The 15625-nt window shown below is 34.1% G+C and overlaps 1 protein-coding gene across 1 annotated transcript; it reads right to left on the bottom strand.

Moving 5' to 3' along the window:
* Nucleotides 1-1751: 1751 nt before the first annotated feature.
* On the bottom strand, nt 1752-14692 carry LOC123534783 (complement factor H-like). The gene is made up of 7 exons (XM_053519236.1): nt 14284-14692; nt 11447-11534; nt 8981-9157; nt 5950-6117; nt 5603-5679; nt 5165-5246; nt 1752-2610 (listed from the first exon to the last, which is right to left on the bottom strand). Exons 1-7 carry the CDS (start codon nt 14458-14460, stop codon nt 2396-2398), a joined length of 984 nt encoding a protein of 327 aa, XP_053375211.1. The 5' UTR covers nt 14461-14692; the 3' UTR covers nt 1752-2395.
* Nucleotides 14693-15625: the final 933 nt, after the last annotated feature.

Below are 15625 nucleotides of genomic sequence, written 5' to 3'. Positions count from 1 at the left end.
GAATGTACCTACTTCATTGTCGTTTATAAAGAAATAGAAGAGACAATTACCTACTGCATCGCCGTATATAAAGAAATACCAGAGACAATTACCTACTTTATCGCCATTTATAAATAAATAGTGGAACATATACTTCATCGCCGTATATAAATAAATACTAGAGACAGTAACAAAGAAATGCTAAAGAGCGTAACCAACTTCGTCGCCGTATATAAAAATCCTAGAGACAGTTACCTTCTTCCTCGCCGTCTTAAATGAATACTCGAGACATTGTCTACTTATCGCCGTATATAAAGAATACCTACTTCATCGCACTCTGTAAAGAAATATTAAAGACAGTAACCTACTTCACTGCCATATATAAAAAGACATAATTAAGACAGTTACCTACTTTATCGCCAAATATAAAGAAATACTAGAGTATAGGGACAATTATCTACTTCATAGCCGTTTATAAAAAAAAATACTAGAGACATTATTCTACTTCATCATGAAACGTCAATATTTTTTCAATATTGACGTTTAAATTTGATATCGTGTGCGTGACGTCATTTGTGTTGTCAGTTTTATGCGTGTCGTCACGTATAGAAGAATTTAACGAGTATAGAGGACCTTTTCTGTTTTTACTCAGACTAAATAACAAATTTGTATCATTTATATATTAACTATAAGTGTAAAATGTGTATATACTTAACCTCCTCTCCTAGGTAAAGTGACAAGACCTTAAGCCACTACCGAAAGTATAATGTGATCAGTTACTGGAAGAATCATATTCGGATAAGAATGTGATTTGATGTTTAAACGCTTTACTGGTCGGAGACCAACAAACGGACACTTTTTAAACCCTTTTCACCAGTACAGAATTTGTGAGATGCAGATCTCTATTTTTTAAATAAAAATTTTAAACACTCACTTTTTTCTTCGAACAGAGATGACATTGATTTCTATAAAAATAAAAAATAAACTGTAGGTTGCCTTGCTAAAAATATTTCTCTCGAATATAATTAATGATCTCCTAGGACATATTCATAGATAGATCTAGTAAAATGCTGAAAACTTTGATAAAGATTTTTTACATGCCGGAAAGGATTTTCCTGTGTTTTTTTCCGTGCGGGAAAAACTCGTCTTACATCCCGGGGTGTAAGATGACTCATGTGCTGTAACTGGTGAATGAATGCGTAAATTCATAGGCTACTATAATAAGATAGTGCTTAAAAGAAAAACATTCGTTCTACTCACTTTTTTCTATAAATTGAGAAATACGACATGCAAGAAAAAGAATTTGTCACTAGTTGAAAGCGTATATGGAAATATCTCGCTCCTGGATAAATGCTTTACGGTAACTCAGCAGAGCCTCGTTACCTTCGACATTTACACATTGATATTCTATTGCAAAAATGCATCAAAATTTAGGCATTTGACAGGTTTTCAAATATGATGGGGTATTTGTCTAGCTGAACTGTAAAATCCCTTCATAGGTCCCTGTTGTAGAGAACAAAGAACATACCAATGTGACACTTGTGCGGTTTTATACAATGTAGGCTGTTTTAACTTTGTTTTAAACAGCACTTAGTCTTACTTTATACAATTTGGCGGTTTCATTCACATGTAAAAACAGATTGCACAAAGAGAAAATTGAATGGCTGAACATCTATCAATTACAGAAGGGATTTTATGAAATTTAATACAATCAAAAATGACTATGAGAGGGAGTGAAGACAGCATTTTCACACAAGCATTTATATGATAGCTTTATTTTTATATACAATGTACAATGTAGCGGAAGATGCTTGCACAAATTGAAATTTGACATGTATTTCTTTTGAGGTTTCTTTCTTTCGTTTTTTTAATTCTTTTTCTGTTCAAGACCAGTAACACGGCTTCTATAATTGTATTATATATTTATTACCAAAAAGTTCTAAACGATACATCTGTGACTACAGTGGAAAAAAATGTGACAAAGTTTGTGCATAAAGCGAAATCGCGAAACCAAAGAAATTTCTTCGTGTATTTTTGTTGTTGTTGTTGTTGTTGTTGATGATGATGATGATGTTGTTGTTGGTGGTGGTGTTGTTGAAAAAATGACACGGTCCACTTGATCGTTTCATGACTTTTTTCAAAAGACCAAAAAATACCCGAGCAACTTACTTTGGTTTCGTGATTTTTTAATATTCACCATTATGCCACCGTGTGTTACACAATGAAAGAAAGAAGTTTAAATTATAAAGCGTATAAAGCAATCGAGTATTATCTATTGCTATGCACAGAAAATCTATCGTTACTACACCTGTCAAGGAAAATGGAACATCTTGTTTTCAATCCAAAGACAAATTTACTTCAAACACCTATATGTATATCACTATGACCTTTCTCCCTGACGAATCAGAATCTTCTTTTAATTCAGTTCACATATAGGACAACATTTACTGTCACAAGGTTTGTCATCCCACTTGTAATTGAATCCTATTTCACCTTCGATAGCCAAACAATATTCTTTGTCGCGGTCTCTAGGTTCCATAGGGTACCAGTTCGTGTAGTTAACTTCTCTTCCATCCAGCCATTTGTATGTTCCATGCATGTTTTTACCACCTGTCCAGTAACAGGTCCGATCTGTAAAGGTAATATACAACTTTCATTACTTTCACAAACCTTTGAATTATCTTTTGTTACGTTTTGATAAGAGACAGCTGCGCTCTACAACAAGAGCGCCGCCAAGCGGGGCAATATACGCCCGAAGGGTTATATCAGAGGATGGGAGCAAAATTTAAAGAACCTGACTGTTGAAGCCCAAAGGACAGAAACAACAAAGGGGAGAAATTCAAACAGAAGTTCTAAGTCCACAAAATAATCCTTACCAGGTACAGGTATGTCAAAATACACCTTAAAAATTGGAGGTACCATCCATGTTGTACCACAGGAAAGTGGTCTCGGTTTTTCCCTACGGCCAATAATAAAAACGTTTCAAAATAAACTATTTATAGTAACATAAAAGGGAAGTAATGCAAAAAATTTTTATTGTAAGTGAACAAAAAAGGGATCTGCCAAAAAAATAATAGCACTGCAATGCAGAGCAATATACACAAAGCAAAGTCATATATGACATTTGGACCTTTGACCCCTAAGTGTGACCTTGACCTTGAAGCAAGTCATCCAAAACATAAACTCTGCACGTCGTCTAGGTGTGGTGAACATTTGTGCCAAGTTTCTTTGAAATCCTTCAAGCAGTTCAAGAGTTACAGAGTGGACACGAAACAAACTGATATGAACTTTGACCCCTAAGTGAGACCTTGACCTTGAAGCGCGACATCCAAAACAGGCGCTCTAAACGTTGTCTCGTTCTGGTGAACTTTTGTATCAAGTTTCTTTGAAATCCTTCAAGGGGTTCAAGAGTTACAGAGCGGACACGAAATTGCTTACGGACAGACAGATGGACACCAGAGGTATAACATAATACATCCCTTCGTGCGTATAAAAATGCAGGAATGTATTTTCCGTTGAAAATACCTTATTGACGTGTGCTTGAAATATATAAAAGAAGCATAAGTATGATATGAATAACTAATCAAACAACACTTTCCTATTAGTAAGATGTTCTCCTTTGTACTTAGTAACTATTATGTACAGGATATTTAAGGTCATCTACTGTTTATTTTGTGGTGGATCTAAACATACCATTTTGAAAGGATTTCGACCGAAGTGCATTTTTAGAAATGTAGAAAAGCCATATTACTCATTTAGTATTAGCTCAATGGCTGAACATGTCAAAAATCTTTCTGAACCGATACATGACAACCCGTCCTCTTCCCTCTTTCCATGTTCCAAAAATATTGACGTTTCAAGAAGAAGTAATTTTCTCCGGACCGGGTATAAAGGTTACACTATACCAATTCAGTTCCTTCTTTATTTCATATAAACAATGAAATCTTGTGACCTCGTTTTCAGTACTTTAGAGCATTCCAATAATACGTAAACCATTATAGTCAATTAGTATAACATGTCTTCTTACCAAAAACTAAAATATTGAGATGTTATTTTCATATAAGAAAAATAATAAGTTCTGGAAAAACATCACCCTCTGAAAATGCTCCCATGGAAATTGCCGTTTAGTAATTACGCGTATGTAGACATGTACTCAATGAATAAAACTGGAACATGATTCACAATGAAAATGGTCTAAATCTTTACTCAATACAATAAACGATAAAACTAAGCCAAAAATATTACTGCCACATCCTCATATGATTCATTCCATCAACAGCATGGAACTACATTTTGAACTCTTTTTTTTTTCTATACATTTTTGGTAAATTCCATGAAACTTGCACTTATCCGTTTACCAGTGGCAATTTTTACAGTGTCATGCAACCTAGTTCTGGAGATGTTGATTCAATTTTGCCTGCCGCTTAGGCATCAGAATGGTTTCTCCCCGATTGGTAGAGAGAAACATTACTTTGAATAGTAAAACTGATTCATTATTTCTAGATATAACTGGAAATTCCAAACGCTGTACTACCTTAATGAACTTATCTCGGATCACGTGATCATTTAAGAATTAAATGTTATTTTTGTGCGTTCTGGCAAATATGTAAATCGCGCTAGCGATTCTTGAATGATATGCAAGAAGTCCCAATGTGGTTTATACACTTACAAACGCACAAAAATAGCATTCTATTTTACGGTAGCTTGCTATGAAAATAAGTGGTTTGCTTTACATGAGTATCAGAAAATCAAATCAAAACCCAGGATATTGAACATAAAACAACTGAAAAGACCCACCAAAGTTCAGTTGTAATTCGACTTCCGAAAAGAAAAACAGTTCCTGATGTTATTTGAAATATCGTGAAATCCAGGGAAAATTCATAGTCGTGCCTATGCAATTTTGAGCTTTACCGTCAGAAAAAAACACAGTTAAAGCTATAATCTAATGTTCCTTTTAAAATTCCTACCGCGCCTTTTTGTTCATGTTTTGACTATGCTAAGCATCATAGTTCTAATGCTGATGAAGCAATTTTGCCTGTTAATTAACTTAATATATAGGATAATAAAAAATTGTCGATGAACGGTGGACGAATGGGGATGGGCGGACGATGACGGATCGTGGTACTTAAAATTACACAACTATTGCGTTTAACGGGAATGGTTTATGAAAAGTGGAAATACTTACCCCCCAATTTCTTTTCTATAAAAGTCTGTTCTCCTTGAGATGTAATGTCAATCAAATATCCGCCAATACTTGAACATATTTTCTAGAATTATTGAAATCATAAGTTAAAAAATCTCAATAAAGAAAGATATGTTTATATTTCAATAGATAATTTGTCGGACATATATACTGTCGATCGAGGGTTCGAAACCAACCGCGTTAATGTCGCACCAATAACGCCGGAAATCGGAACAAAGAATGATTTTAATACGCTTCAAGATGTTTCATAATTGGGTTTAAGTGGATATTAATGTGAGCTTACTAAATTCACGGTTGTGTATTGAAATTTTGTCTAAACACTAGCCTTCATACCTGTATAACATTATGTAATGATAAAGGTAACTATCCTGTCGTTTCTTTTTCTGATTTTTAAAACTAAATTAATAGCTATACACATACATTAGCATCATTCCAATTTTGTTTTCCAAGGATGATTTTGTAGAATCTCCCCTCGGGGACCTTGTAAACGTCATCTTCTAAAAACGAAAACAATACAAAGAAACATTATCAAATTGCACCTCCATGGCAAGGCTTCGGATAATATAAAGTGTAAACAAGTTCAACACAGTTTCTAAACAAAGCTAGGTTTCCTTCGAAAAGGATACATAAAAACCTTAAATTGTGGGTATAGCATATTTAACGATATATGCATGTGAATTTCTTAGACTACTGCGTTTTACATTAAAACAAGGAGTGGTGCGTTTCACGGAAGCCATCAAATAGTTTCACAGGTAAGAACTACCTACCAAGCACGCACACAATGTCTACTTGAGTCCATGTCCCATCTTCACGGCAAGTTGATGTCACCTTGTTTGATTTGTAAAATTTTTTGCATTCGTATCGGATCTGATTCCCGATTAAGAACATGTTCCCCAGGACAATCGCATTCTCCTTCTTTTCCGGTGGTCCACATTCTGTAAAACAATAAAAAAAAATTGATACTATTGAAAAAGACGAAGAAATAAGTCAAATATCAGACGAAAAGTTTATGAAATAATCTTTCTACCTTCACATAAGAACGTAATTAGAATATAAAAACAATAATCTCAATCATTCATTTATATTCTAATTTTAAAAAGTCTGTGTTATGAATGTCTGTATGATTTTTTCCACTTTGCCCGGTCCAAAAAATATGATGTTATGCCTTCTGAAGTAATTCCCAAAAAAATACGAAATATTTCCTGCAAGTTTGACAACACGTGAAGTCATCACATGACGTCATTCAACGTAATTACACTATTACTATCAGTCTAAACAAAAATAAATTTCTTTTATCACCGACATTTCTAAAAATAAGCACACTGGAATACTTTATTTATGGAAAATTTATAAAGAACTTGTAATGAGAACTTCCATTCAAATCAGTATTTCATTTTTTTTTCTTAATTTGTAAATATCTTCAGGTTGACTTGCAGCATTATATGGTGTACATTGTTTGGAAAATGTTCAAAATTGTTGACAATTTTTGCCACCACTGAATACAGCTTTTTAAACAATTATTATTTTGTTTTAAGAAAGCAAACTTTTGCGCGATGGTCGAAGACAATGAAGAACCTCCACGGAAAGGCTAAGGAGAATTTAAGGTGTTTTCAAGTTTAAAAAGACTGTTTCAAGTCAAGTCAAGTCAAGTCAAAAGTTTATTAAATGTAACAAAGGCCTCCGGCCCAAAATACACTAAATAATATATAGTATGTGGTTCAATCAGATAGTTGTGATCCCACAAAATGTATACATATACACTGATTAAGTTGAGACACATATTCATAGATTCAGCACACAGTCGACTAGCAAACATATCTTAACATAATAGTTCTATAGGCTGCTGAATATCATAATTAACAGGTCAAACATTATTTAAAAGCTTCTCAAGATACAATGCTGTTTGATACAACACCTTTTCATTATCAGAGCTAAGCATGTTATAAAAACTTTGTATACTTCTGTCAGATGAATACCAATTAAGAAGATACTGATTACGGAACTCACTGAATTTCTCACATTGAAAAAAAGCATGATATTCACATTCAACAATACTAGTGTTACTTCTATTATAACAAAATTGGCAGATACGAGATCCAAAAGGGGTATTGTTGTGCCTACCAGTTTCAACATGCAGCTTATTGCTTGAACAACGAAATTTTGACATTGCTAGCCTGTATTTAAATGGCAAATTTATTGTAAGGTAACGTTCTGTATTTAATAAAGTTTTAAAATGTTTATAATGGTGACATCTACTTGATTCATCGATAGACTCTTTCCAGTTTTGTGTATGACAATCTATGAGTCTTTGACGAAAAATACTAACGAAGTAGTCAATATCTCCAACATCATGAGAAACCCAAACATAACCATACAAAAATAACAAGTGTTTGACCTGAGTAGCCCAGGTGATTCTGCTTATGTTATCTAAAGATTTTAGCATATAATAACACCGTTTAGGGTATCTAGAGTTATCCATCTGTATTAGTTTACACCAATACTTAACACAGTTTGAATAATAGGTTATACACATTGGTAGTCTGCCACATTCTCCCAAAACAATTATATTATTCGTTGAGTTTTTTACTCCAAGAAATTTTTTACAAAACTTAGTATGTATGGTTTCTATTTCTGGCGAATATTTATATCCCCAAATCTGAGATCCATAGCAGAGTACTGGTTTTACCATAGCATCAAATAACTGAAACAACTGTTTAATGTTAAAATATCCAAATGGCCTTTGATAGTTATACATAGCATATATCGACTTTTGTGCCTGTGACGCTAACTTTTCTTTAGCTGCTGTCCAAGATAAGGTCGGCGTAAATAAGATGCCCATATACTTATAAACAGTCGTAACGCTAACTAATTGGCCACGGAAAAACCATCTTTCATTAATTCTTAAGGGTCCACCATTTCGTAATACAATTATTTCAGTTTTACTGAGGTTAACTTCCATCCCTGTTGAATTACAAAATTGTTCTATTACGTTGAGTTGTTGTTGTAACTTAAATACAGTTTCTGCACAATTTGCAATGTCATCTGCAAACATCAGACATAATATATCTCAGGTATTGAATTGTCGATAAAAATACCTGAATTGCATTTTTCACGCAGTAAGGAGGATAACTGATCAATAAATAAGGAAAAAATCATAGGACTACTTATGTCCCCTTGTCTTGTACCAATGTTACACGGAAAATAATCCGTTACTCTCCCAGTTGATGTCTTAACACAAGATTGTAAATTTTGATACATTTGAGCAAGGATCCTGAGAAAATTACCGTTTACACCTTTAGATTGTAAACTTTCAAATAACTTTTTATGGTTAATCTTATCAAAAGCTTTCTTGAAGTCGACATATAGGCAGTAAAAAGACCACCAGATCTAGACAAGTATTTCTGAGCCATGGCTTGTAAACAAAACACGTTATCAATGGCAGAATCCTGCTTGGGCTTCATCAATTTTTTGATTGTTTTAAGCCCACGAATATAAACGTGAGTTCATTATATTAGAAAAGATTTTGTACATTGTGGTAGTTACAGATATACCTCTATAATTGCTCGGATCATTAAGGGCTCCTGACTTATGTATTGGACAGATTATACTTTGACCTAAACAAAGCTAGATTTCCTTTAAAAAGGATGCATAAAAACCTTAAATGAAATTGGGTACAGCATATTTAACGAGATATTTAATTATTTATGTGAATTCCCTAGGCTATGCTGTGTTATACATTTAAACAAGGACTTGTGCGTTTCATGGAAGCCATCAAAATGTTTCACAGGAAAGAACTACCTGCAAGCACGCACTCATCTACTGGAGTCCATGTTCCATTTTCACGGCACGTTGATGTCAATGGAACGTCATTCTTTGGTTTGTAGAATTTCTTGCATTCGTATTGGATCTTATCACCGATTGAGAACATGTTCCCCAGGACAATCGCATTACTCTTCTTTTCCGGCGGTCCACATCCTGTAAAAAGGTTAGGTAATATCAATGCATACATAGCCAGTCTTCATAGTTATACTAAATAGAATTAAATACTAAAAGATAGTTCAAATATCGGACCAAAAGTTTCTGAAACAAACTTTTTATCTTGTCATAAATACAGAATTAAAATCAAACAAAATATATCTATTCTCAATCATTCATTTACATTTTTTTTTAAAGTCAGAGAGTTATGGATGTGTGTAGGATGTTTTACACATTGATCGGTTCAAAGAATATGATGTTATGTCTTCTGAAGTAATTCCCAAAAAAATACGAAAGATTTCCTGCAAGAAGTCATCACATGACGTCATTCAACGCATTTACAGTATTACTATCAGTCTAAACAAAATAAAAAAAACAAACATTATATTTATATCACTGGCAAGTTTCTAAAACTAAGCACACTGGAATACTTAATTTATGGAAAATTTGTAAAGAACTTAAGAAAGTCCATTCAAATCAACATTTTAAATTGTTTTTCTTCATTCGTAAATGTCTTCAGGTTGACTTGAAGCGTTATATCCTTAGGACGGCCAGCACATATTTATGCAATTTCGCCAGGCATATGTATGTTTTTGACAACACAGTAAATGACGTCACTCGACCTTCAGCTATTTCCAGAAGTAAATAAAATGAAAGTAGAAATGTTAAACTTGAAAACGAAAGCTGCATTTTGATTCGTAGATAGTCAGGGGTCACGCGCAGGGGTCACCCCGTCTAAATGTATGCGCGTGGACTTCTTTTTTTTTTTTTTTTTGCTATTGGGGAGCCAATTTTCAGCATTTTATTACGAATTGAAATTACCTGGGCTTTAGTACAGCATGTCAGCTTTTAATCTATGAAAAAATATTTGAGCTCTTGATAAACACAAATCCCACAGGGGTCCGTAACGGACCAAGCGTACATTGATAATTTTGGAACTTCATCAAATCGCTCAAAATGTCATTTTTGATATTGTCTGAGAGTGTCCGTATTTGCCTCAGATGTAAGATATAACCGTGTTTGAGAGCTGCAGACCTAGACATTTCAGAAATATTTTCAAAATAAGTTTCGTGTAATAAATGTTGTTTCTACGGAAGATTGAAAGGGCCATCAGACGTTAATACGTTTTAGTACGTTAAGGCTGTGGAAAGGATATGGGGTACACTGTTTGGAAAATTTTCAAATTTTGAAAAAAATAAACATCGTTTGCCACCACTGAATACTAGTATAGTTTTCGAAACAATTACTTTTTTGTTCTAAACATGTCACTTAACGTTGCAGAAAGAAATCGGTATTTTTTTATTTTATTTTTTTTTTTTTATTTTTTTTTTTTTTTTTTTTTTTGCCATATGAATATTTTCAGTGGTGAGCACAGTCAAGGAAAAAAAATTTTGACCGTGACTGCAGCTTCTTTCACAGATTTATGTTCAGTTTTTTAGTTATGGCCGACATCTGTGTCCATACTGAAAATTTTAGATTTGTCTAGAAATCCGGTTAATGTTTCCCATACCTGTTTTCATTTACATCAGATATTATCTCCGATAATGAATAAATTGTAAACTATTGCATGCATTTTGATAAAAGAATACATATTGATGAAATAAAACTTATTTTTACTCCATTCAGAGACTTTCAATTTATAGACTATAATTTTGGCAAAGCGAACCTTTTCTAATTTATGATTTTCCAATAAACTGCCACTATGGAAACTTATTTGTCAAAACGTTTACCGTATTTAGTACATGTTATTATCTTTTATAGATTCGCAAAATAGGGATTTAATTAAATAATTAAATTCGTAGGACATGAAGAACAATCTGAAAGACATATTACGTCTAAATTTCATATTTAAGGCTAAGTTGAATACATTTCGAATTAAATCAATATCTAAAAAAAAATTCTAGTGAAAAAGATCCGGCAACAGGTTACACAGTCAAAATTCTATATCTGTTACCAAATTTAGGGAGAAAACTCTGCCATTACTAGGTCAAAGGCGATATCTGAGCAAAGGCCATATGTTAATTAGTAATTATGTGAGGTTTGGTAATTTTAGCATTTTAGCTGAAAGACTATTTTAATTAAAAGCAATTTTTTTGGCAAAAAAAATCATCGGGACAAACTCTGCTTTTACAGGTCAAGGGAGATAATACTATATGTGAGCAAAGGTTATGCGTTAATTAATAATTATGTGAGGGTTTCAATATCGGACGGACGGACGAACTGCCGGACGGGCAACGCCAAAACAATATCCCTCCGCGTTCGGCGGGTAATTAAAAAAAGCATATTCACCAGAGTTAAGACATCTAGAGTATTTGCCGTCACCACCCTTCTTGCAAACGTTGTAATCACTGCAGTTACCACACGCTTCATATCCTGTCTGCAAGCATGTGAAAGGTAAAAGAACGTTAGAAAATATAAAATTTCGTTGCGGACTAATTTTCATGGATTTCATTATAGTGTGAAGCCGCAAAAATTTAATCCCAATGAACAAGAAGATTAAAGAATATTTGAGCCGTGCCATGGGAAAACCAACATAGTGGGTTTGCGACCAGCATGGATCCAGACCAGCCTGCGCATCCGCGCAGTCTGGTCAGGATCCATGCTGTTCGTTAACGGTTTCTCTAATTGCTATAGGCTTTGAAAGCGAACAGCATGGATCCTGACCAGACTGCGCAGATGCGCAGGCTGGTCTGGATCCATGCTGGTCGCAAAGCCACTATGTTGGTTTTCTCATGGAACGGCTCATTTTATCTTTAAACTTTGAAATTTAGTTTTGAACAAAACACACAAAATTTTATATCAGCACAATTAAACGATTTCGCAGTAATGTACAGCAACATAAATAATGTATCCTAGTATCTGAAAACCTTTCCTGCGAATGCCTGAAAAGTCGTTTTGTTACGGTGTGTTATGAGAAAACAGTTTAATGTTTACGCATGCGCACTGTGTAAACATCGGGTATCTTTTTTTTTTAAGCTTGAAAAACACTGTAGAAGCGCAACGTTTCTCGCCGAGCTTTCAAATACAAAGTGACATAAAGTGTTGGAAAAATAACTGTTGGAGCAGGAACTGAGTCAAATTAATGATTGTTTCAAAGCAGAGTGTCAGACTTCTGTCCGTTTCAACTAAATGCATTCACCAAGGCATTGTTTCAAACCATTACTGTTTGATGAATGCCAGTCTGTTTTAAACCAAAGTCTCAGACGAATGTCTGATATCAACTAAGTTTATATAAAACAAATAATTGCTTCAAACTTTGTATAAAACCTCAAATTAATGACCGCGTAGAACAATGTGAAATGAATTAATGATTTAACTTTCCCCAAGCTACTTTACCTTTGATTAGAAACAAATTATTGAAAAGAAGATTGCAAATGTTTGAAACTATTTAATGTTTAATGAAGATTTCGAACTTTATTATTTGTTTCCGACTAACTATACATTCCATCTCAACCTCTATGCTATTTGAGTTTTTTTCTCATGCCAAATCTGTCCCTCCTAGCATTCTCCTTAATAATTCTTTTTGGCATCTTAAGAAGCCATGATCGCCCTAGCACGGTCTCTGCCTGCCTCAGCCTTGCCTGAGACAATACATTATTTATCTAACTTGATCTGAAACTCGGACCCGGACGACATTCTAGTTTTAGAGAACCCTTCAACTTAGAGATTTACTGAGGTAGCTTTTGCCGCGATTTAATATAGCCAAAGTCCCAAATGTTTCCATTAAAGTATATTTTCAATTATTAATTGCTTCGGTTTGCCATTTCTAGCAGCTTTTCCATGTTTTTTTTAGACTTATTTACAATTGACACTTTTACAATTGAAACCGTATAAGCGACACTTCCAGTAATTTACCTGCTATCAACTTTGTACAGTTTTCAGTATGAAATTAAACATAATACAATCGCAACTCTTCCGCATTTCATCACTGTTATATGACGAATTTGCTGAATCGAAAGATTATGTTTTTCTCGAAAAGTTCAAAGAAGCGAGTAGATTTTGTCTTTGAAACTAAAATAGTTTCTCACCTAACACTCCTCGAAACAGAAATACATGCATGGAAGTGTCTAGAGGTACGACGGATCCGTACCCCTAGACAATCCAGTTAGGGGTTGTCTGTGGGTACGGACCTCCTTTTTCCAGATGTTGTGTGTTATTTACATCTTAAATTTTGTTGCAAATAAACAACAAAAATAAAGATTTAACCAGTATTCAACTAAAACTTGAATCTAAACTATTCATAAGATACCAGCATTCGCCCAATTGTTAACATTTTCATTCGAACCTTAATAACCGAGGAACACCTTATAAATAACGAGGAATCAAAGTGGTACAAATTTACGGTGCCCTTAAAGTGACATGTTACGCACTTTTTTCCCACTTAGGTACTGTGAGACTTTTTTTTATTTCGTTTAAACGAAATCATTTCGTTTTAACGAAATAACTATTTCATTTAAACGAAAGCATTTCGTTTAAACGAAATCATTTCGTTTAAACGAATTAGTTATTTCGTTTAAACGAATTAACGAATTAGTTATTTCGTTTAAACGAATTTGTTATTTCGTTTAAACGAATTAACTAATTCGCTTAAACGAAATAACTAATTCGTTTAAACGAAATAACTAATTCGTTTAAACGAAATAACTATTCCCAAAAACAGGATTGTCTAGATTGACGGATCCGTACCTCCAGAATCAGATTCTAGCGGTACGGGTATTCATTAATACCATGATATCATTATAACAAAAATTGTGAGAAATCCTAGCACATGAAAAGCTTCAGGCTAATGATTATTTTTCGAAAGTTTACAAAATATAAAAGAAAATAATGATAAATAGTTTGATAATAATCCATCAACAAATCAGTCACCAAAATTAAAATACTTAGTGACTTGTTATTTGACGATGCAACCCGTGGTTATTATTTGATGTTGGAATCAAATCACATTAATATATTTTTTCAAAAGATAGAATTAAAATTCCTAGTACCACGATTTGAGTTCTTAGTAATGATGAATAAAATAAATGGCATTGTTATACGTTTTAAGAAGAAGAAGAAAAAAAAACAGTCTACTGAAAAGACATTAATACTTTCCTGACACGCATGCTCCAAAACCTTTATCTTACCAAATCCCATTCTGTCTTATTTCCGAAGCTAAATCCGGGTTTCTTCTCGGGCAAAATGGTGCTGTTTCCCTCAATGAGGTAGCAAAGTTTTGCGCGATTCTCGAAGTTGAAGAAATTGCATTTTTTCCTGGTTTTACACGATTCAATGCATTTTTTAATGTCTTCAAGTATAATCATTTGAAAAATTTGAACGTCCAAGTTATCGGCATCGTCCGTTTTAATCCAATGTCCAGATTGAAACTCTTTCTACATATTTTGATTGCAAAGGCAAGAAAGATTCCTAAACAAACGCTGTGGAAAGGCTTCATTGCAGTCAAGTTTATCTAGTGAAAAAAGTGCGACTGATAGGTCTATATATCTTCTTTCTAAGCTAAATGAAAATGCAATATCTCGAAGTGAGAACCCACAGTCAAATGATCGTTGCTAACTTGATTTTGTTGTTCAACAAATGAATATTATGGATAAAACATGGTTTCCATCCAGTGAATTGCAAATTATTCAATGTTTTGATTTTTATTGAATTGACTGGTGTATGCGTTTCATTTCATATCTCATTATTTGATTTCTGCTGAAATCATAAATATTTTAATATTTTCGAAAAGGACTTGTTTAAACAAAATCGATCTGGAATGCTTTACCTAGTTTATTAAGCTAGAATCAGAGATAAAAGATATTGTCACTTTTCCAGATAGAGACTTTTATCGTAGAGGTATTTGTGTTGAAGGGTTCTAACGACTGATGCCAGTCTAGTTTATTAACGTCGCACCGACACATTTACTAGTACAGGTCATATGGCGACTTTCCAGTTTTGATGGTGGAGGAAGACCCCAGGTGTTCCTCCGTGCATTATTTCATCACAAGCGGATACCTGGATAAAACCACTGACCTTCCGCAAGCCAGATGGATGGCTTCCTCACATGAAGAATTTAACGCCCAGTGTGAGGCTCGAACTCACATCGATGAGGGGCAAGTAATTTGAAGTCAGCGACCTTAACCACCTGTTTACGGAGGCCACGATGCCAGTCTAGTGTATGTCGTTTAGTAACTAGTGGCTTCCCTTTTTATTCGCACAATTTGGATGTCCGTCCGTCAGTCAAATTGAAATAGTTAGTCATGGCTTGCAAATTCATTTTGTTGGCGAAAGTAACGTGGAGACATTCTACACATCAATACACGGTACTTTAGGTACCCGCCATGTACTGAAACGTACTGATACTCGTATATGTTTAAAATCGCAATCTCTCTCCGTCTCTCTGCTTTGTGTCGGCCCAAATTGACATATCTAATTTACAAAGAATGCTTTAACGACAGTCGTTTACAGACATGCCTTCACGGAGGAAAT

The sequence above is a fragment of the Mercenaria mercenaria genome, chromosome 12 (assembly GCF_021730395.1).
Source record: "Mercenaria mercenaria strain notata chromosome 12, MADL_Memer_1, whole genome shotgun sequence".
Classification (NCBI taxonomy): Eukaryota; Metazoa; Mollusca; class Bivalvia; order Venerida; family Veneridae; genus Mercenaria; species Mercenaria mercenaria.
Note: the sequence above shows the minus strand (reverse complement) of the source record. Positions and strands in the feature narration are given on the sequence as shown.

Coding starts and splice junctions, on each gene's coding strand:
- LOC123534783 (XM_053519236.1), bottom strand. CDS start 14,460: ATGATTATACTTGAAGACATTAAAAAATGCATTGAATCGTGTAAAACC. Junction 11,535..14,283: donor ATAAGACAGAATGGGATTTG/GTAAGATAAAGG, acceptor ACATGCTTGCAG/ACAGGATATGAAGCGTGTGG. Junction 2,611..5,164: donor TATAGAAAAGAAATTGGGGG/GTAAGTATTTCC, acceptor TTACCTTTACAG/ATCGGACCTGTTACTGGACA.